Below are 23,171 nucleotides of genomic sequence, written 5' to 3' on the forward strand. Positions count from 1 at the left end.
AACTGAAGGTCAATTACCTTTATTTTTCATTGACAAGTTTTGGGATGCAAAAAAAGAACATAGTTCAGAGCTTTAAAAGAATTGTGATTTAAGCTCTATACTATTTATTGATATATACACTATTTAAAAGTCCAGTATGGCCCAAGTTGGAATAAGGAGTTTATGTACCTATTTTTCAGTATTTAATCAAATAAAGATGTTTTTATTTTTATTTTTCCTTCCATTGTATATTGTATATGCAGTATTCTATAAAACTAATTTATTAATATCTTTATTTTGTTTGAATAATTAGCAGAAAACCTCAACACTGCACTGTTATAGCTGCTGGTTATAAATAAACAGCAACCTTTGCCTTTATATATTTATTGTACTTTAAACATGATATCTGCATTGATAGGAATTCCCATGAAGTTGACCATGTTATATTATCAAACCTAATTTTGACCATCTCAAACTCCTTTTAAGTTGTAATCCTTTGGGTTTTGTTTAGATTCATGTCAAATCACTTCCCCAAGGAACACTGCAGTGCAGCACTACATAATTACATGCATCAATGAATCACCCTGGAGTCTATACAAATGTCCAGTAACGATTTTTGTATCTATCTTATACAGTTAGAGCCCATGTACAGTAAGAGCTTTCATACAGTAAAGCAAATTCCCATGATCTTGACCTTTACATTAGTTAATATGTATCGGGGCTTAATTTTCTTTATTACACCTTTAAAACATGTAGTTCAAACCTGGATGCTTAAGGCGTCTAGAAGAGAAAAGTAACTTGTAGAGTAGATGAATCATGTAAAAAGGTAGACTACTATTTTAAAACATCTTCACACCACTTTTGCACTGATCAGAATTTAGAAGTTCGGCTGTTACCACAGTTCAAACTCTCCCTTAAGTCTTCAAAAGGTTTTTGACTTGTATGAGACAGTGCAGCATCTATGTAGTCCTTATTTACAGCTAGAATTTCTTCTTGCCTCATTTCAAAGAATCCTCAAACAAAACAGGAATTTGTCTTATTTCAAAGATTGCAGCTACTAAATTCAAGTTCTTTTGTGTACGCTTTGTGTTTTCAAGGGAGAGTAAAAGCTTGAAAGGAAAAATATTATAGTTTGCTCATACGTTCACTTTTCATGAAAAATACTTTCAATACACATCATTCAGTGGATAAATTAAGTGTTGTGTGCATGGATCCATTAACCAGTCTCTACATCTGAAAGTGAAATTATTTCTCCCTTGTTTTTGTGTTGTCCTGCATATAGAAACGTGAGCAGAAAAAGGAGTTCAGCCAAATAAATGGGTTGGTAGAAAAAACATTTGGAAAACGGACTGCTTCCCCCATCACGGAACTTGAGTTGGGTGGAACAGATAAAGCAGCTGTGGTGCGACTGGACAGCAGTGGAGGAGGAGCATTCAGAGCAGCCATAAGTCATGTTAAGCTGTTAGAAAGAAGGGCCAGCAGCAGACCAGGAACTCCAACCTCCAATGCTAGCACGGACACACCAACTCCATCTGAGCAGAATGATGTAGATGAGGATATGATGGATGTCGAAGATGAAACTCCTGGCTCGGATCCAGACTATACAACTCCAGTGTTAAGCACACCTCACCTCAAACGGCCCTTTGAACTTCTTATTGCAGCTGCCATGGAGAGAAACCCAACGCAGTTCCAGCTTCCTAGTGACCTCACTTGTACAACGGCACTGCCAGGTTAAACAACATTTAAAAATTACTGCTTGGTTTTGGTTAATTTATTTTAATTTGTTCATGAAACTTTAGAATTAGTGAAACAGCATGTAAAAACTTTGGTTTGCTATTCAAATCAGTTTTAAGGCTGAAGTAAGTTCAACATCAGTACACCACTGGTAAATAAATTATTATTGTAGTATACACATTTTTCTTTATAACAAAAGTAATTTTAAATAAGGTCTTTTTAAAGTTCATCAGTCACATCCAGTGCTTTGCCATGTAACATTTTCAAGTAGTGTTTTGTTGCATTGGTGTTCATAGGTACTAGTAAAAGACGACGAAAAGAGGAAATGACTGGAAAGAATGTGAAAAGGCCACAGCATGAACTTGACCACAATGGACTTGTACCACTGCCTGTCAAAGTTTGCTTCAGTTGTAACAGGTATAAGTATAGCCCAGCAGGAGGGTTACACAATTTAAGGGAGTTCTTTTAAGCAGCTTGTTTTCTTGAGTTTTGTTTTGAGCCTTTAGAAATGTCATTATTTTATACTATACATACACATTATTATTTATAAGCTGTAATAATTCCCATTCTGTTGTACTGTACTTAAAAGCTCTTATTGCACTTTTTGTTCTAATGAAAAGTCCGAAGTGCTGTCCAATGGTTGCACCTTCAGAGATGACCATAATATTAATTATATGTTTTTTCTTGGCGTCTGCAGTACTGTAATTGCATGCCATTCTGTTGTTGCTGGGGGAAAAAAATCAAAAAAAGAGTAATAATTTTTTCGTTTTAATGAGCTAGTAATGTGTTTCAGCCTGACAAGCTAAATATTTACTAGTGCAGATGCAGAAGTCTAGTTTCAATATGAATTGCTTTTTTTCCTTCTAAGTAGTGTAGTAATTGCAGGGCAAAACATGAAGGAAATTTTGCAGAAGTACATAGAACTTAATGGCAGACAGCACTAATTTGCTCTGCTTGTTAGAGACATCTATTTATTGGCTATTGGCCTATTGTAATTTTCAGCTTTTCTTAGTTGTTCTTTTAACCCTTGTTAGATTCTGACAGCCAATCTTTGTTGGTTGCTTTTTAAAGCAGGCAAGAGTTTTGTTTTTTTTTTGTTGTTGTTGTTTTTTTTTGTGTTATTCTAATGCTCTTCACAGTTTACAATTTTTTTTTTCATTGTGGTCTTAAATCTGAAATTTCTAGATAATTCCTTAATATGAAGTGTCACCTTTGTTTCTTTTTTAAGTATAGTTAAAATTATAAGACAAAAAAATTGAGTTTTATTAAGCTGAATTGTAATTAATTGTTCACATGCTGCCTGAATTATTTGGTATGTACATCATCCCCTTTCATATTTAGTATATATTATATATATATATATATATATCTGGAAATGTTACTGGGCTAATTTTTTCCACCTGTTCCATTATTTCCTTATTTTTAAAGGAGCTGTAGAGTAGCACCACTAATCCAGTGTGACTACTGTCCTCTACTGTTCCATATGGACTGTCTAGAGCCACCTCTAACGGCAATGCCAACTGGCAGATGGATGTGCCCCAATCACATTGAGCATGTTGTGGTGAGTATTGCTGTTTGTTACCCCCGAAAGCAGAAGTTCTCCTTATTCCTGAGTGAAGCTCACATTCATGCATTTATTTATATCATCTTAATTTTCAGAAAATAACACAGTTCATAGTAATTATATTTAGTATATGTTTGTGCCATCTTTTAGACCGTGTCTTTATTCCTTTTTCCCCTATATTCAGCTCCCTCAAATGAAAGAGATACACATCATTGTAATTAAAAGTAAACTTAAACTTTTTGGAGGCTCTGAGTAAAAGGGTTTAATCACAAAAATCTTCCATAAAATAAAGAATAATGTCTCCCTTTATTGTTTTCAATTGTAAATACCTAAGTCAAGCAAAAAAAAAAATCTGAATTGAATTCTAATAAAACATGTAAAATTGAGACCAATAAAGTACAAATAAATGACTGGAGTAGAACCTAGACTACAGTAATGGTTAAGAGAAGTACCCAAACTACATTGAATTTGTGTGTGCATGTGTGGTTTTTTTTATATATATATATATATATATATATATATATATATATATATATATACACAGTATGTAAATATGCCCAAACATGTGATCCATTTTTTGCTACTACTTTGGTTTTTCCAATAGAGTGATTTCTATTATTGTCAATATTATAGTTCTTTCATTTTCTTCAAAAGTGTTATTTAATAGTTTTCCATTGCATCTTTTAGCAGACAAAAGGAGTTTATTTCCTCCATCATAAGCCAACATTAATTCCCGAAAATGCTTGCTAATTTCACTTTGTTGTGATATTTGCAACTGTGTAAGTTTACATTTTTAAGTGGGTTGTACATTTTTCTAGCATTTGGTTTATTTCTACCCCTGCAGTTCACTTTACTTTATGAAATGACGCCCAGACTTTGGTCCTCCTGCTGGCTTTTTTGCTGTTTTTTTTTTTTTTTTCCTTTGTATCTTTTTATTTGCATGTGTTTCAGTTATCAAACTTATAATAGAGCCTATAATTCCTAATAAACACCTAACAGAACCCATTGTCAGGTAGATGTGTCAATAATTAATTTATCATTATTGATGAAGGCACATTGAAAAAGTAACATGGTATTCATGTTCACCGGTGTATGGTTAAAAAAAACAAAACAAAAAAGTTATGAAATTGAATTAAAATGGGGTGCTGAAAGGAAGCAAGGTCAAGAGAGATCACTATTTTGAATTTTGTGGTTAATGCTTAATACTCACTCGGGTCCTACTCCGAGGCAGAGTACACAGTGTGCCTGTCTGGATTAACAGAGCACATTATGTTGTTTTAACTGCAGAAAACATGAAAGTGTCCTTTGTATTTTGTAGTTTATTTATGCTGAGACAAATGTGGTACTGACTTTGTCAGGAAAATGTCTGTGATTGGCTTGTCATTGCAACTGAATGCCTCTTGCTTATTAAACACAATTTAGCAATTAGCTCTTAGTTACTTGTACTGATAAAGGCAAACTTCACCTAATTAAATATCCAGGTTAACTTTGCATCCATCCATCTCTTGCCCACTTCTCCTGTTCAGGGTGCTTGTGTTTATCTCAGCACCAGTGTTGTATTGATTTGATTGTTTGTTTTAATATTTCAACTATAATTCATACACACTTGAGATGCAGCATGTCCATGACGTTTACTCTCAAGTTTGCAAGGTAAGTAAAAGTCACAGGTCATGCTTTTATCCTATGATTGCCATAGGATTTCTGTTTTTGTTATTTCTTTGACTGTCTGGAGACTGAGGTAAAATCTTTTTGAAAGTGTGAATTCCCTAAAATTTTACCTGTTTTCTTGCCTGTGTCAATTTAATTATGTAGATATTAGTGTAGCTGGCAGCAACATTTACTTTATATGTAATGTAAAAATATGTAATATGCTAATAAACTTGGATCAAATTTAATATTTTAAATGGGGTTTACTTATTTTAGATTTGTAGGTAGATCTCAACACAATTTTTTTTGTCCTCCTTTTTACAGCTGAACCAAAAGAATATGACGCTTAGCAACCGGTGTCAGATTTTTGATCGATTCCAAGAAAGGGTTTCCCAGCATGCCATTAAAGTGGATTTTCTCAATAAGATTCATAGAAAGTACCCCCCTAACCGGAGAGCAGCAGCATTACTTAAAAAGAAAGTTCTGAAGGTAAAAAGTGTTACTGAGCAACCATTAATTGTTTATTTTAAAAATGTAACAGAACATTCATTTGAATCTTCAATTGTATCTGTTTTCACTAAGTACTATAACCTGATTCACATTTTTCTTTGTAGCATTAACAAACTATAAAAATTCCTGAAACTTGTTTGTTTTCCAGGTTCCTGATGCAATAAAATATCAGTACCAGTATCCTCCATGTCTTCTGGCACCAGCTGGTATCCGTCATGGTGAGCTGATTTGTAATGGAGTCCCAGATGGGTCACAAAAGCAACATTCTTCTTCCCAGCACTTAACCAGCGAGGCAGAGCAGCATGAGGTATAACATAATAAAAGAAATAACATCCTTAGTAGAACATTCTTTGGCCACTGTTTTGACTGTCACTTTGAGAGGTAATGTTTGTATTCTGTTAGTCTTTTGCATCATACGTTTTTAGAACATGAATACATATATCTTCAGACAAATGACATTCATTCAAGCTGTTTCTCAGTCTTTAATGTAGAGAAAAGCCAAGCAAAATGACACCTTTCATTGGCTAACTAAAAAAATTACAATATGCAAGCTTTCAAGGCAACTCAGGCCCCTTCTTTCAAGATTTTTCATTTAAAGATTTGCCAGTGTTGTTTCTTGTCCTAGTGTGTGTATATAAACACAGGGAACTTCAGTTTCTGTATTACATCTTGCCTGAAGAAGGGGCCTGACTTGCCTCGAAAGCTTGCATATTGTAATCTTTTTAGTTAGCCAATAAAAGGTGTCATTTTGCTTGGCTTTTCTCTACATTCATAATGGCTAACACGGTACAACACCTTAGTACTTCAGTCTTTCATGTAATGTTTCTTAAATATGAGATACTTTTTAGATTAAATAATTATCAAAGAAGCAGTGAATTCAGAAGGCTATGTTAAAAGAAACTTCCATTTTCTGCAAATAAACTTTTTTAAAACAACAAAGTGCCCGGCATCTGTGCCTGGATGTAATCATCTGGTATCCACAAGAGGGTTGTCGTGCCTGATGAACAAAGGCAACAAGGATCACAAAGAAAGAGTGACACAAGGTCTAGTATATCCGGTGAACAGAGGCTCTTCTGTGTTTTATTTATATATAAATAGTGTTGGAGAGCATGATAGTAAAATTTTAATTTCAAAGTCGACAGTTGCATCATTTATGTTTTAACCAAATCTTGTTTTTTTTTTTTTATTTTAAGAATTGAATTATAATAAAATTCGCAACATGATAGTGTATAACATAGCAAGTACGACAGTATATTTAAAAGGCACCCTATTAAAATTGGCATTCAGCCCCCACCCAGCAAAGAGAGCCGTGTAGTTAGAGAGCCATTATAAAATGATTGTTTACGTAGAGCAGAGGTCTAACATATTTACTTTAGAATTCCATTATTGTGTTCTTGTTTAGTTGTAAAAAATATATAAACAAAACCTTGTAATTGAGTTTGATATTTTTATAGTTTGAGATGATCTAGAACATCACTTATTTTAAATCCAAAGGGTATACAGATATTTTTGCCCAGAATTGTTTAAGCTTAAGACGTTTCCAGAGTGTGTGAATCTAAAAGACAGATGCTTGGTAACTTCACTCACAGGTTGGATATTGTGTTCTTGTTTAGTTGTAAAAAATATATAAACAAAACCTTGTAATTGAGTTTGATATTTTTATAGTTTGAGATGATCTAGAACATCACTTATTTTAAATCCAAAGGGTATACAGATATTTTTGCCCAGAATTGTTTAAGCTTAAGACGTTTCCAGAGTGTGTGAATCTAAAAGACAGATGCTTGGTAACTTTACTCACAGGTTGGATCTTGCTCTCTGTACATTTTACACAATTTTAGATGAGCGATATGAACAATTTAGCTAAATTAGTCCATGCATATTGAACTAGAATGTATTTAGTAAATGACTAAATTTAACCCTCTCTCTGAAATGTTAATTTGTTGATTCCCTTTCACAAAGATTAAGAGGGCAAGGGATAATTTTTTTTAATATAATCCAGAAATGTTGTCTAAAGATTATGGGTGAAAGATTAGGAAAGTTGGATAGGTTGGTATTAGCAAAGTTTCCAATTTGTGTGTGTGTGTGTGTTTGTTTATATTTATATATTTTACTGTAGAATAGTAATATGGTACTAAAATGTTGATTGCGGTATCGATTCCAGCTTTTGGACTTCATTACCAAAATGGTTCTGAACCAAATAATGGATAACCCAAAAAACACCCCACTAAACACAAACCAACCAAGATGAAAATACTTTGCCAGTATGTAGATTCTATAAATGTAAGGGTGTGATATATGCTGAGTAACAAATATTGACATCAATGGGCAGTTAAAGTTGCTGTACTTGACCTATGAAATTTTCATGAGTTATATTTTCTCTCTTCCCTTGCAGTGGCTCCGCAGTGTTATTGCACTTCAGTGTAGCATTTTGAGACATTTATCTGTTAAACAGATGCCATCATCATATTGGAATTCAGAACAGCAGGAAAAGCTAGATATTAAGCCTTGCCTTTCAGGAGATGGCTCAATTGGTAGCTCATTTTTGGCAGCAAACAGGACAGCAGAGCCAGTGTCATGTTCAAAATCTTGTAGCATACCAGTGAGCTCCTCAGGGATATCTGCTCAGAACTTTGCAGTCTCTGTAGAAGGTTGTGGTAACAATTGCTGTCTTGAAAAGCCTTGTCGGTCAAATTCTTGTGGAACAACTAATGGACCTGTGGACCCTGTGGCTAAAGCAAATGGTACACATTTATGCAGCACTTCAGTTGATGGTTGTCGACAGACTGAAATTCAGCAAAGACTTGTTGGAGACACTAGTCCAACGTGGCTAAGTCCCCAGACACCTCCTTCTGTGGCCTGTGGTATTCAGAACCATGTGTCTGTATCGTCTGTAAAGACAGAGAATGCATTAGGCTGTAGTCCATGTTCTCAGAAAGCACCTCTCACTGCCACAAGTGTGCCTGCCTCTTCAGCCAACTCCTGTGCCACCATGGACTCCAACATAGTCACCAGCAGCAGTAGCAACCTTTTAGGTACTAACTTCTCTGGAATTCAGACAAATATACCCACAAGCAAAAGTGCAGGAGGAACAAAGGCAGCAGTTTCAGATTTCTTGCCAGTGTCTTCACGACGGTTGAGTTCACCCACACCACCTGCAGGTTTGTTCTGTATAATAAAATATATTAATTAACTTTGATTGTTTAAATGTTTATACCACAATCCAAAATATTTTCATTTTAGGACATGTATAAGCATATTCTAGGTCTGAAATCAATACTTCTTTGGTGAATTAATTTAAGTAAATCAGTTTGCCTAAGCATTGGTAAATGTCAACAGTATTCTGTAGTATTTGAAATCGTGGCAATTAACAGAATATTAACCTCCATGCAGAAATGCGACCATTGTTAAATTGATACAAAGTTATGCATGCCAATTATGACAAATTATATTGTGTTTTATCTTTAATTTTCCACTTTTATGTATCTTTTTGTATAGGTTTCTGTATTGAAACAGTTTAAAATAGGTAATATTTTGCAAGACGTCTTTATCAGGATTGGCAGTGTGGCTTTGATTGTTCGTTGTACATGTAGCAAACAATATTTGTAAAGATGACAATGTCATTAGATGATAAATCAGTGAAGTTGTTTTTATTTAGCCAAGCAGAACTGCATTAGCTTGAGTTGGAACAAAGATTTTGTCAGGTGAATGTTGACAAATATATTATTGTAAATGTAAAAAATACTGGCTTCAGAGCTACCATACATGAGCTTTATAAATGAGACAACTTGTGCCTGTGGTATAAATATGGTAATATCCCTGTGTTTAATAGCTGATTTTCTATCAGGTGGTAATTATTGGGGATTGTGCAGGAGTGTACTGGTTTACAGGCCTTTGCTTGACATTGATAATTAAGATCACACTCACAATAAAGTAATTGTCTCTTCAGCTTGGTACGTCAAAGCTGCTTGTATGCCCACAAAGAAAAAAAATGTCAACTTTCAAAAGAATTTAGAAATTAGAAATATACTACTGATATTCAGATTTTAGCACTCTTGTTCCGGTTTACAGTTAGAAAACTAGAGCTTTTGAATGCATGGTGTGTGGACTTTCCTGTACAATGTATTTCATAATTGTTTATATCAGCTAAAGCTTGGGGACAGTTTTATATAATCAAGCAGTAATTTGGCAGGTAAAATTGGTGGAGTCCTGTTATTGCCAGATACTGTTCAAAGTTAGAAAGTTACTTCAAAATTTTAGTTTTTAATTCTTTAATGTTTTTGTAGTTGTCATAATCTGACAATCCAACTTTTTTTCAGTCATATAATAGACTGTACACTGGAATAAAGAATACTATATGAGATTCAGTAAGTACAATTAGTTCAACTAAAGTGAAAAAAGTGATTTTTCAGGCACAACTATAGACGTAAGGACTATCGATTTTACTTTGTAAATAGCTCTTTTACAGTCTATACTGTAATAGAAAACCAAGACTATTACAAATCCATCTAACCATGAATTGAATTAAACAGGTTTCAGGATGTTGTTCATTTGTAATTGGTTATAGTACACTTCACTTATGAGGTCAGTGGGATTATTTTAAGAATACATTTTATTGAATATTTGGGTATTCTTCTGATATTTTTGTAAAATATTGGAATACAAAATTATACTGAGTGCCTTTTTGCGGAGCTGAATCTCAACGGAGCAAGAGTGAAACTTTCTGATGAACTGTTCAGAGAAGACTGTCACAACAGAATCCTAATAGCCACGTGGAAAGGTGCAAAAATTTCAGCTCCATAATTTAAAGACCAGCTCTAAATTGGTTCACAATTATAGAAGTGAATCAGAAATGTTTTTATTCATTTAATTATTTATTTAACCAGAAAAATTCTGAAACAAAGTTAAGGAAGAAGGAGACTGCTAAACATACTTAAATGTTAAGGAAGTTGAAAGTGTAAATAAAGGAACAAATAGATGGTTCAAAGTATACCTTGCATCTGTAGCTTATGCTGATGTTGTGGTTTGAAACTAGCTCAGTTATTGCTTTACTCTGGAGTCTGTGTTTCTTGTTGTGACAATGAGTAGAGAAGTACAAGGTAAAGACAAACTTGAGAGTGAATAGACCAGACAAACGGAACAATTAAACACCATAGATGGCAATGGAATATAATCTACAGAATTCATAATATAATGCTGGTAATGTAAAAGCTTGACATTACTGGTCCTGTTGACAGAGTGAAAAAAGCAATACCATTGTAAAACTATATTTTGCCAATACATTTTTTTATATTTTAACAAATAAAAATTAACCATCGAAAACTTCCATTAAACAAAAGTAGTACTACTCTAATAAAATCCCATCACAATCAGTACATGCATATAAACTACCTTTTTGCCAACCAAATCATGAACATTGGGAAAATTTGAGCCTGTAGAATTTCTAGAAGAGCTGCATTTTTCCAAAAGTATTGCCTCATTTACACTACACATCCATTCCCCTATAACTACATCATTTCGAACACTGCCTGTTCTGGTGAAAAATTCTTCATTACCTAGTGCCTGCTCTAGGTAAAGATAGATATATTGGCTCCCTACAACATTACATGCTAGCTTTCAAGAAATATGCATGTAATTCTAAGGAAAATTGTATTTTATACCTCACATTGTAACCAGTGTTTTTTGTTTCCTTTAAATCTTCTAGTAATTGAGATACTAGAATATCTTGTGTATTAATTTTATACTAGGCTGAAAATATTCCTTCACTTGGTGTTTTGTATTTAATGTTTTGGATCTATAGAGTGCACATTATAACACCCTCATGAGCATTTTTGCGTAGGAATTGTAAAACATCATGGGCTTGCTCCATTCTTTGAAGCTGTACAGTTCTTTAATTTGACTTCTTACCTGTTCTCATATTTCATTTTCTTATAATTTATGCATTGAAAGATTTTAAAGTAGATACGTTAGTTACTGTCATTAACTATTTGTGTTCCTTCACAGATGGTAAACTTAGTCCTGGCACCATGTCATCAAGCAGTGGCACAGCACTATCATCCCTCTTCTCTACAAGCTCCTCAGCGGTGGCAGATATCACCAACTCCATTAAAGCTCTCATAGAAGGGAATGGGGGTGAGAAATTATTTTTTTAAGTTACAAGTGATTCAAAAAGTTTGCTTTTATATAATTTTAAATACACATTAGGATTTGTCAAGGAACCATTTGTGCAGCTGTTAAGTTTTTTATTTTTAACATGCAATTAGTGAAAATTGACGTTTTTACTCAAATCCTGCCCCTCTAAATATTTTGTTTTTCAGAATGTGATGAAAATACTGCTTTTGTATGAGTGTATTTATAATTATATGTTATTGTGTGTTTAAGAAATTGAATTGAGTAAGCTGGATGAGAAGTTTGTCAAGCTCTTGGCATGGCAGAGAATCCAGCAGCTTTTTGCTGCCAAAGGTCCTACTCCTCCCATCAATCAGTGCAATGCACCAGTATTAAATCCTGAAGGTAAGAGCTTGTGTATTTTAAATGCCTTAGTACTTGTACAGTACATAAATATAAAACTATAGGATTAAACATATAAACACAAATTTCCCAGTCAATCTGAAATTAAAAAAAAAAAAACATGCAAATGCCTATTTGATCAGATTACTGTTACTATATAATGGTAAAAGGGAGTAAGTTGCAGCATTTTCTATGTTAATTGTATCCAAATGAACTGAAGAAAATTGCAGACACACATGCAAATAGCATTGACTTCATGTTATTTTGGAATTAAAATGGTGTTATTTTGGGGAATCTAGATGAATAGAATTGATGAGATTGTTGAACTAAATAACCTGTTCTCATCTCAACTTTTCCATTGTTCTAAATACCACCGAGTCCTGAAGGGTGCCATATCTTGTGTTATTATTCAGTGCTGAAGGGAAACATTTGTTCACAAGTGATTCTGTCTAATGATAATGAGAAAATGTACACATTTTAAATAGCTTGATTTCAGTCTTTTTAAGCCAGTTGCACACTTCTAACAGCAAAGAGGCATATAAAAATGTGAAGTGATGGATGAGGTTTGTATTTGACCTGATTTAAAACCTTCCAAAAATAATGATTAAAATCTGTTTTTTTTTTTGTGTCTATCTCTCTGTTTAGCACAAAATAAGGAAGTGCAAACACGAGCGATATTTTATCCACTTATGGGCAAAGGAGGAGCAGTGAACATGTGTTATAGGACTCTGTACATAGGAACTGGTAAGTCTACAGTACAGTAACAATCTGAGATAATGTCTGGGAGCACCTTTAGTATGACATTGGCCTCAAATGTTTAAAGCACAGAGTTAAATTTAGATTTAATCCCTCTCTTACCATTTTTTTCTTTTTAAACAGGTGCAGACATGGATGTGTGCCTTACCAATTACGGTCACTGTAACTTTGTGTCAGGAAAGCATGCCTGCATATTTTTTGATGAGGTGAGTGGGCCTTTTTCCTTGTATTCTTGATGGGTGAGTTTTATTCTGTCTCACTCCTTGCAAAACATGATATGTGCATATGAGCTTCAGGTGTAAAAATACAGTCTTTCGCATAAATTTTAGTTTTCCATTATAAAAATTAACCTTTGACTGATTTTCTTGGGTTATAGTGCAAAATCAATATATTTACACTTCTGTTTATACTGCAAATATAAAAAACTTTGTTTTAATCATGACTGTGTTGCATGTAGTGTAATGCAAGAAGTAATCCATTTAACTAGGCATGTTCCATCAGACACAGGGCGCAAAGTGCAGGAAAGAGACTTTCAAAAATTGCCTAATCATTTTTAAGCCGACCTGTGATTTGATTTGGCTGATATAACCTTTAATCTTACTGAAATATGGTTTTCATATCCTTAACACTTTTTTTGGCCATTTTTGTTCACCTTAAACTTGGCATTGTCCGCTTCATCAGCAGTAAACCTAATGACCATCGACCTTTGTCAAGACTGGTAAACTTAAGCTCTAAGCACCTGTCATGGCAACAAGCCTACATTTGCAGTTCTACATGTAGACCAATAGAGGATAAAGTAGTGTAATTTAAGTGCGAATGACACTCCAGAAATACACTCACCACCCTCACATCTGAAGATTTTCTTGTAATGTCACTTATTTATTTAAACTTTTCAAAATTAAATATTTAAAAATTATCCAAATGCATACATTTTCTTTACTAATATTTTACATTTTTACACACTAGAAGAACATTCTGCGCCCCACTTTGGAATTTTTAGTCACAGACTGGGAGTACAAGGCACCAGAGGTGTGAACAATGCCATAAACTGTACACTCATACTATCAGGTAGACAGTTTATATGCGAGTAATTTTAGAAAGCATGGCCAAAATTTATAGATGTATCCAGATTTCATTTTCATATCTCTGTAAATAAAGTGTAATTCTGCCCTTTAAATGAAGCATACAGTAAACTACTAGTTACAAACATTGCCATTATTTAGCATTTTTAGGGTTACCTTTATTTTTGTGTTTTGGAATATGTTATCCAAAACCTTGCAAAAGCAGTCTTCATTAGACATCGTGTAAATAGAATTAATTGCCATGATAATATTGCACCTTTCTTTATAATAATGGGGCAAAAAATTAAAACTATTCTCTGCCTTATATTGTTCTAGCAGTAAAAGGAGATTTTCCCTATTTCTTTTATGCAAGAAACTAACATAAAAGCTGAGGTTGTGATGACAGAAACTGACATATACATTTAAAAAAAATTATTTTCAAATGCTTTGTCTTTATTATTAATTTGTCACACTAGACTCTGACTTATAGGGTATATTATATATATATATAATATATTTAAATAAGTATATTTAACATATACTTGCTGTTTTACCTGTGATGGACTGATACTGAGGTTATTTCATACTTTATGTCTATTACTGACACAACAGGTGCTGGTTCCTCACAACTCAGAAGTAGTAAATTGTTTTATAAGGTGAATGGCTAAATAAGTAAGTAAGGTGATGTTAATTCACTGAGCATAGCCATTACTAATGAATAACAAAAAGTGTGCACTTTGAATAATAAGCAATTTGAAATGTTTTAATAGTACTTAACATGATCTTAAAGCCAAACATAATTTCTGGGGCCAAAAAACTAAAAGCGATATTAAATAAAGTCTTAGAACAAAAATATTACATTTTTAGGTATTTAGTTTTTATCTGAAATCATTGCTATCGACAGACACCTTTGCCATTACCAGTCTTGAATAACTCTTTCATATCAAACTATAATAGTTATTCAGAAACTTGTTTACTTTTAACTAGGAATGTTAACATTTGGTAAAAGTTTTGTATAAAAAAATTAGAGACATGTAGATGTTTACATGGAATATGGTAGTTAATGTCAAATTACAGCACCTCACAATTGGCAGATTTCATTGTACCATGAACTACAGTGATTCTGAAATATCTACTAGCGTGACAGAAAGGCTTTTGTTGTTAGTTCATGTTTTAAGCTTATGTGTACAGCACTCATTATCCTCTTTTTTTTATTAGGGACTTACTTATATGATGCAGAGTAGAGATCTGCCTTCCTGTGGAAATCATTGGACCAAATCTATTTTTTGCAGTGATTTTTCTTTAATCCTGTTTCTGGGAGTGGGTAGCATGGATAAACCTCTGAAAAAATGGATAAAAATTGATCAAAATAACATTTATCAAGAAAAAAAAAAAAGCAAGTCTTTTTAAATATTGTTTTGAGAAAAAAATGTAACGCTAAGGAGATTATAACACACATGTGTTATCACAATCCAAACAAAGAAGTAAGTGACCCATGTATTGGAGTGCAGCACTTGCAGATATACATACATACACACAGTGGTGTGAAAAACTATTTGCCCTTTTCCTGATTTCTTATTCTTTTGCATGTTTGTCACACAAAATGTTTCTGATCATCAAACACATTTAACCATTAGTTAAATATAACACAAGTAAACACAAAATGCAGTTTTTAAATGATGGTTTTATTATTTAGGGAGAAAAAAAAATCCAAACCTACATGGCCCTGTGTGAAAAAGTAATTGCCCCCTGAACCTAATAACTGATTGGGCCACCCTTAGCAGCAATAACTGCAATCAAGCGTTTGCGATAACTTGCAATGAGTCTTTTACAGCGCTCTGGAGGAATTTTGGCCCACTCATCTTTGCAGAATTGTTGTAATTCAGCTTTATTTGAGGGTTTTCTAGCATGAACCGCCTTTTTAAGGTCATGCCATAGCATCTCAATTGGATTCAGGTCAGGACTTTGACTAGGCCACTCCAAAGTCTTCATTTTGTTTTTCTTCAGCCATTAAGAGGTGGATTTGCTGGTGTGTTTTGGGTCATTGTCCTGTTGCAGCACCCAAGATCGCTTCAGCTTGAGTTGACGAACAGATGGCCGGACATTCTCCTTCAGGATTTTTTGGTAGACAGTAGAATTCATGGTTCCATCTATCACAGCAAGCCTTCCAGGTCCTGAAGCAGCAAAACAACCCCAGACCATCACACTACCACCACCATATTTTACTGTTGGTATGATGTTCTTTTCTGAAATGCTGTGTTCCTTTTACACCAGATGTAACGGACATTTGCCTTCCAAAAAGTTCATCTTTTGTCTCATCAGTCCACAAGGTATTTTCCCAAAAGTCTTGGCAATCATTGAGATGTTTCTTAGCAAAATTGAGACAAGCCCTAATGTTCTTTTTGCTTAACAGTGGTTTGTGTCTTGGAAATCTGCCATGCAGGCCGTTTTTGCTCAGTCTCTTTCTTATGGTGGAGTCGTGAACACTGACCTTAATTGAGGCAAGTGAGGCCTGCAGTTCTTTAGACGTTGTCCTGGGGTCTTTTGTGACCTCTTGGATGAGTCGTCTCTGCGCTCTTGGGGTAATTTTGATCGGCCGGCCACTCCTGGGAAGGTTCACCACTGTTCCATGTTTTTGCCATTTGTGGATAATGGCTCTCACTGTGGGTCGCTGGAGTCCCAAAGCTTTAGAAATGGCTTTATAACCTTTACCAGACTGATAGATCTCAATTACTTCTGTTCTCATTTGTTCCTGAATTTCTTTGGATCTTGGCATGATGTCTAGCTTTTGAGGTGCTTTTGGTCTACTTCTCTGTGTCAGGCAGCTCCTATTTAAGTGATTTCTTGATTGAAACAGGTGTGGCAGTAATCAGGCCTGGTGGTGGCTACAGAAATTTAACTCAGGTGTGATACACCACAGTTAGGTTATTTTTTAACAAGGGGGCAATTACTTTTTCACACAGGGCCATGTAGGTTTGGATTTTTTTTTCTCCCTAAATAATAAAAACCATCATTTAAAACTGCATTTTGTGTTTACTTGTGTTATATTTGACTAATGGTTAAATGTGTTTGATGATCAGAAACATTTTGTGTGACAAACATGCAAAAGAATAAGAAATCAGGAAGGGGGCAAATATATATACACAGTGGTGTGAAAACTATATATATATATATATATTGTGAAAGATGACTAGAGACAGTATAAAGTGTTGGGGTTTCCGGCCCCGTATATTCTATAATAAAGAAAAATGCAGGTCAAAAATCATAAACAGTTTAACAGTTCATACGCGCCGAGTCCTGGCGTCGCGGCCATTTTATTGGGGAGGAGCCGGAAGTGGAGGGATGCTGGGAAGGTCCGTGAGGGAGGATGGGAAGGATGACGTCAGGGCAAGATGGCGGAGGAAGGGCGGAAGTGCCGCACTGCGGTCAAACCCGACTACGGAGGAGGGAGGTCTTTTCCTAGAAGGAAGCAGAGGGAGAAAGTTAATACCCGCCATTCCCTGCCGGCGAATGTTTTCCCAGATGCTTTCGAATCCGTCCGCGGTCTCCTACTCGCGCGTGCGTGACAATATATATATATATATATATATATATATATATATATATATATATATATATAATCTCATTCCAATCCTAATCCACAGAGAGAAGGAATATAGAGTTTCCCAAGATTTTTCATTTACTTTAGGAACAAATAAAAAGTACATAGGCAAAAATTAGGAACCAGAAGTAAAGGGAGTTACAATGCAAGACACCAAGCTCATTTAATATGCTTGTCTTAAATCACAAAGTATTTTTCTTTCTCATTAATATAGCTCTAAAGTGAAATTCAAGGAAGAAGCTAGCACAGGTTCTTATTTCAACCTCACATTTAATTTCAGAAAGGACAGAAACAATTCTTTTGGCAAAAGCTCCTAACATTCTTCTCTGTTAAGGGATTATACATACTTGGCATATAGCAAAACATAGACATTGATCTCTTCTGATTGCTTGAATCACTTTGCTGTGTTTTATCAGTTGGAAGGCTGTTGAAACTTGGAGACGGATGTTTTTGTTTACAGTCTAAACACAGGCATACTCATTTCTTCCCTTACTTTGGCGAACCAGAAGAGTGTTTACCCTTTCACTGTGCCTTCTATAAGAAAAAATACACAAGTGTGAAAAGGGCTAATTGGCAACAGAAATGTATTAGTTGCCACAGTATTTCCATTCAGATAATGACAATACAAATCATGCAATTCAGACAGTGATTAAAGGACTTTAACTTAAGAATATTTGCGTACATTTCAGTCATACCATGTGGAAATGACAAAACGTTTTATACATGGCACCTCTATTTCAGGGCACCATAATATTTGGGATAGAACATCCATCCATCCGTTATCCAACCCACTATATCCTAACTTACAGGGTCACGGGGTCTGCTGGAGCCAATCCCAGCCAACACAGGGTACAAGGCAGGAAACAAGGGTGCCAGCCCACCACAGGGCACACACACACAAAGCACACACTAGGGACAATTTAGAATCGCCAGTGCACCTAACCTGCATGTCTTTGGACTGTGGGAGGAAACCGGAGTACCCAGAGGAAACCCATGCAGACACGGAGAGATCATGCAGACTCCGTTCAGGGAGGACCTGGGAAGCAAACCCGGGTCTCCTAACTGTGAGGCAGCAGCGCTACCACTGTGCCACCGTGCCGTCCTGGGATAGAACAATGATAGATATATTAAAGTAGTTATATTTAGTACTTAGTTGCATATCCCTTGCGTGTAGTGACTGCTTGAAGTCTGCAGTTTAGTGACATCACCAGGTTTTGAGTATTTTCTCTACTGATGCTCAGCCATGCCCTTAATGCAGCCCTCTTCAGCTCTTGCTTGTTTAGGGGGCATCTCCCCTTAGGTTTTCCCTACAGCATATGGAAGCATGCTCAGTTGGATTTACACCAGGTGACTGGCGTGGCCATTAAAGAGTTTTCAATTTTTTTAGCTTTGAAAAATTCCTTATTTACCATAGCCATATGTTTGGGATTATTTTGTTGTAGGATGCTGTCCAATGAGTTTAGAGGCATTTACTGGGACTTGAGCAGAGAAGATGTTTCTGTACACCTCAGAATTCTTTGTGCAACTGCTGCCAGCAGTTTCATCATCAATGAAGATAAATGTGCTAGGACCTGTGGCAGCCATACATGCCCAAGCCATAACACCCCCATCACCATTTTTACCAGATGAGGTGGAATGCTTTAGATCTTGGGCAGTTCCTTTTCATCCCCACACCTTGCTCTTGCTATCACTCTGATACAAGTTTGTCTTTGTCTTATCTGTCCACAAGACCTTTTTCAGAGTTTTGCCAACATTTTAAAGTCCTTTTTCGCAAATTGTAATCTGGCCATCCTTTTTGGTGCATAACTAGAGGTTTGCATCTTGCAGTGTGTCCTCTGTATTTCTGTTCATGAAATCTTCTATGGATCTCTGACATATACACATCTGTCTCCTAAAGACTGTTTCCGATCTATCGGACAGGTGTTTGGGGCTTTTTGTTTACCATAAATAGGATTCTTCTGTCATCGGTAGTGGGAGTTTTCCTTGACCTACCAATTCCTTTGTTATTACCAAGCTCAACAGTGCATTATTTCTTCTTAATGATATTTTTAGCAATGCTAAGGTTTTAAAAATGTCCTGTGGAAGCTACAATATATAATACAGTGCTACAATATATGTATTACTAATGTACTGATATTGATATACTGATATAAGCAATTGACTAATACCAGTGTGTGTGTGTGTAAGCAAGAATATTTGAAGCAGGGTGACAACAACTGTTAACAAAATAATGTTTTGTAATTTCATAAAAGCAACAGTTAGCAAAAGACTGTTCTATGTCTAGGAATAAAAATAAAAATGTGATGACATAGTAAAAAAAACTTGCAAAAAGAGGAAACACTAAAGCAATTTTAAAAAATAATTTAGAAAAGGGCACAGAGAGGTAAAAAAACTATATAAGCAGCCTGATGATGGGGAAAGGAGAGTCTTTCTGACTTGCAAGCAGAACGCTCCATACTCGCTACTCACCTGTTTATTAATTTTTTTTAATTAAATGTCTTCCTCGGCATCTTTCTTCCACAGTCCCTATTGTTTTTTGTCTTGTTTATCAGCCCCATTCTTTGACTTTCAGTGGCACAGTTATCATGTTGAACAATGGCAGGTAGAAGCAAGCCTCTGCAGCTTTTGAAACACATCTGAGTAATCACAAGTTAACTGTGACACTAATTTTCCCAAATATTATGGTTCCCTGAAACTGGGGGGCACATATAAAAAGTATTGTAGTTTTTATATGGTGTGACTGAAATGTATGCAGATACCTTGAAATTAGAGTCTGCAAGGTGCACTTTAATCTTGTCTGGATTGTTTGATTTGTAAACTGTGGAGCAGTGGGGTAAATCAAGGAATAATGTGTCAACGCGGCAAACATTATGGAGGGCACTATAAGTCACTAAACTTAACATAAAATAATTGTGTAATTAATTGAAATGTACAGACAAGAATTAAAAAAAAAAAAAAGTTTTGCTTTTGAAGTCATACACAAGAGTGGGGAGAGGGAATGTAAATGTCACTTGAGTTAATGGCAAAAATTATGATATTTAGTATAACACGTTACACAGAATATAGGATTGAAACACATGACTATGTATGTGCTTGTTTCATATGTTTATTACCTTATTTATCATAAACTGTAAATTGTACTTCATAACCCCAAAAATTCTTAGTTTTTTAATATTAGAGCAAGGCATTAATTCATAAGAATTCATTACCATTAATATTTGCTCATATTAATTTTTTCTGTCTGCTCAACCCACAGAACACCAAACATTATGAGCTACTAAACTACAGTGAACATGGAACAACGGTAGACAATGTCTTGTATTCTTGTGACTTCTCTGAAAAGACATCTCCTGTCCCATCCAGCAGCGTCGTCTCCAAAGTACAAAGTGTCATACGTAAGCTCTTTTCTTCTGCAGCACCTCTAAACAATAGGATTATTTTAAGACTTTGAACAAAAGCTTACACATTTTATCAGCTCTGTCCTCTTGTTTATTTTTTGTAATTTAATGTATTCATCCACAGGTGCAGTTTGATAGTCAGAGAAGTAGTACAGGGACTGATTTATATTGTTAGACTTTATGCTTTATGTATTACTTAATTAGTCTCAGGCTAGAAAGGCAGTCAGCTCTAAAGGCTTAATCTGAGCATTTGTCCTCCCAGTATGATTTGGGATTATGTTATCTTCAAAATTTAGTTAGTGTAGATCTTTTCGGTGTAGATCTTTTCAGGAAGGAACAACCATCTATAAGTATTGCAGTACCTCAGGTTTATTATGGAATCTATTTGCATTTTAGGAGACATGGCTAAAAAGTTTTAAGTAATATTAACTAAAATAATGTTTGGAAAGTCTTTAAGCAAAAACATCGATGAGGTGTTTAAGATGATTCCCTTATAAAACAGCCATTTAAGATTTGTTAAATATTAAGTTATCAGTAAGTTGGCCTTCTGAGATTCATGCAAATAATGAGAAAGATAAATATTCTTAAGCAAAAGTAATTACACTTCTGGTAAAGAAAATGAAATTTGCAAATGTTTTTATGACTTTTGATTGCTGCTTTCTTATTGAAAACCTCCAATTTCAATGAAGCAACACTCTACTGTATTAAGAAACTGCAATAAATATTCATCAGCAATATTCAAACATATGTCATTATTCTGTATAACTTTTTGCAGGGAGGTGCAAGAAACAGGAGGAGGAATCGCAAAACAAGAAAGATGAGGAAGAGACTGTAGATGTGATGAGTAGCCGTGCTCAGGGCCCTGCCAGAATGCCTTGTAATTGCAAGGCCAGCAGCTCCAGTCTGATTGGAGGCAGTGGTGCCGGATGGGAGGGCACTGCTCTTCTACATCATGGCAGCTATATTAAACTAGGATGCCTCCAGTTTGTCTTCAGTATAACAGAGTTTGCCAGCAAGCAACCAAAAGATGACATTATTTCCGCCTTCACTCCAAAGGGGACAGACACGGATGAAAAGCTTTCACTCAACCTCCATCAAGTGCCAGTGTTGCGGTCCAATTCCGTTCCTTAATTTGGCCTACAAGGCTGCATTAAGAGTGTGGGCAATGCAATTATGCAGACTTGCTGTAGCTATGAAGCATTGTATAGGGACAACAGTTTTTAAATGTTCACACGTTTGCATGAAAATGAAGTACATCTTTTTGTTTTGTTCAGATTTACTGAGCAAATTGCACATAGAATTTATACAATTGATTTTTTTTTTAATGCAAAAAGCAATTGTTATAGATTTGCATTAAGAAGAAAGAAGGGATACTTTGATTGTCCTCATCATTCTAAATGATCTACGTTGAGATAAAAAGGCAGTTTCCATTTAACTTGTAATCAGAAGACTTGTTCTATTTTGTGCCAGTAAGGATAGTTTTTATATAAATGCGCTCAAGGTTTTTCATATGCAGAAACATATATCTACTCTTGATCATTCTTTTTATTTAATGTATAAGAATCTATAATATCCAGACTCTCTCTTGCTACTTTTGCACTACAGGTAGCCTTTTTCCTTTGTTGTTGGTGAATTTTTTTTTTTTATTTTTTTTTTTTATAACCCTCTCTTTTTTTCATTCAGAATTCATCAAGGACAATAAAAGACCATAGATTTCATGTACATACATCATAAATGGCAGTGTTTCATTGGATTTTAAATGTGTAAAATGCTACATGTAATTTGACATGGAGCCTCTGTTGTGTTGTTATGTATCGTAAAAGAAACTTGTCGTAACTTGTTCAAGTCTTTTTTATTTTTTGTTTTTTTTCCCAATACAGTAGTTCAAATGTAAATAGTGACTGTATTGTTTTTAGATTTTACAGTTGGACACTTTCATTTATTCTGTATATAGAAAACAAACTTTGACTTCTGTTTCTGCTTGTCTGTTATAACTGTAAATACATAAAGATTTTTTTAAGAACAAACAGCAAAGCATATTGCAGTGATTTTGGTATTGCATCTTATTTTCATTTAACTAAAACAGAGGTTGGACACAGAAGTGCCTGAAGAATTTCCAGGTGAGTGCTCTGTCCCCATGGTTTTAATACTTTCTCATTTGGTAAAGCAAGTGTGAGTTATTTGGCAGCAGAGATGAAAAATTAGAAGAGCTCAGTTGACACAACTTACAGTGCATCACTTTTTCCAAACTTTGTTACAGCCTTATTCCAAAATTCATTAAATTCAGTTTTTTTCCTCAGAATTCTACACACAACACCCCATAATGACAATGGTAAAAAAGTTTACTTGAGGTTTTTTCAAATTTATTAAAAATAAAAAAAACTGAGAAATCACATGTACATAAGTATTCACAG

General features: G+C 34.8%; 1 protein-coding gene across 1 annotated transcript in view; it reads left to right on the forward strand.

The window, feature by feature from the left end:
* The window catches only part of phf12b (PHD finger protein 12b), a 63,833-nt gene extending 41,049 nt beyond the window's left edge, over positions 1-22,784 (forward strand). Inside the window, exons 4-15 of the mRNA XM_039756708.1 lie at positions 1,262-1,709; positions 2,010-2,130; positions 3,142-3,274; positions 5,249-5,413; positions 5,583-5,741; positions 7,827-8,592; positions 11,435-11,563; positions 11,813-11,944; positions 12,587-12,685; positions 12,821-12,903; positions 20,616-20,754; positions 21,533-22,784. Of these exons, the coding sequence (XP_039612642.1) occupies positions 1,262-1,709; positions 2,010-2,130; positions 3,142-3,274; positions 5,249-5,413; positions 5,583-5,741; positions 7,827-8,592; positions 11,435-11,563; positions 11,813-11,944; positions 12,587-12,685; positions 12,821-12,903; positions 20,616-20,754; positions 21,533-21,888 (2,730 nt within the window). The 3' untranslated portion in view covers positions 21,889-22,784. The remainder of the gene's footprint in view (positions 1-1,261; positions 1,710-2,009; positions 2,131-3,141; positions 3,275-5,248; positions 5,414-5,582; positions 5,742-7,826; positions 8,593-11,434; positions 11,564-11,812; positions 11,945-12,586; positions 12,686-12,820; positions 12,904-20,615; positions 20,755-21,532) is intronic.
* Positions 22,785-23,171: the final 387 nt, after the last annotated feature.

The sequence above is a fragment of the Polypterus senegalus genome, chromosome 6 (assembly GCF_016835505.1).
Source record: "Polypterus senegalus isolate Bchr_013 chromosome 6, ASM1683550v1, whole genome shotgun sequence".
In the NCBI taxonomy this organism is placed as follows: domain Eukaryota; kingdom Metazoa; phylum Chordata; class Cladistia; order Polypteriformes; family Polypteridae; genus Polypterus; species Polypterus senegalus.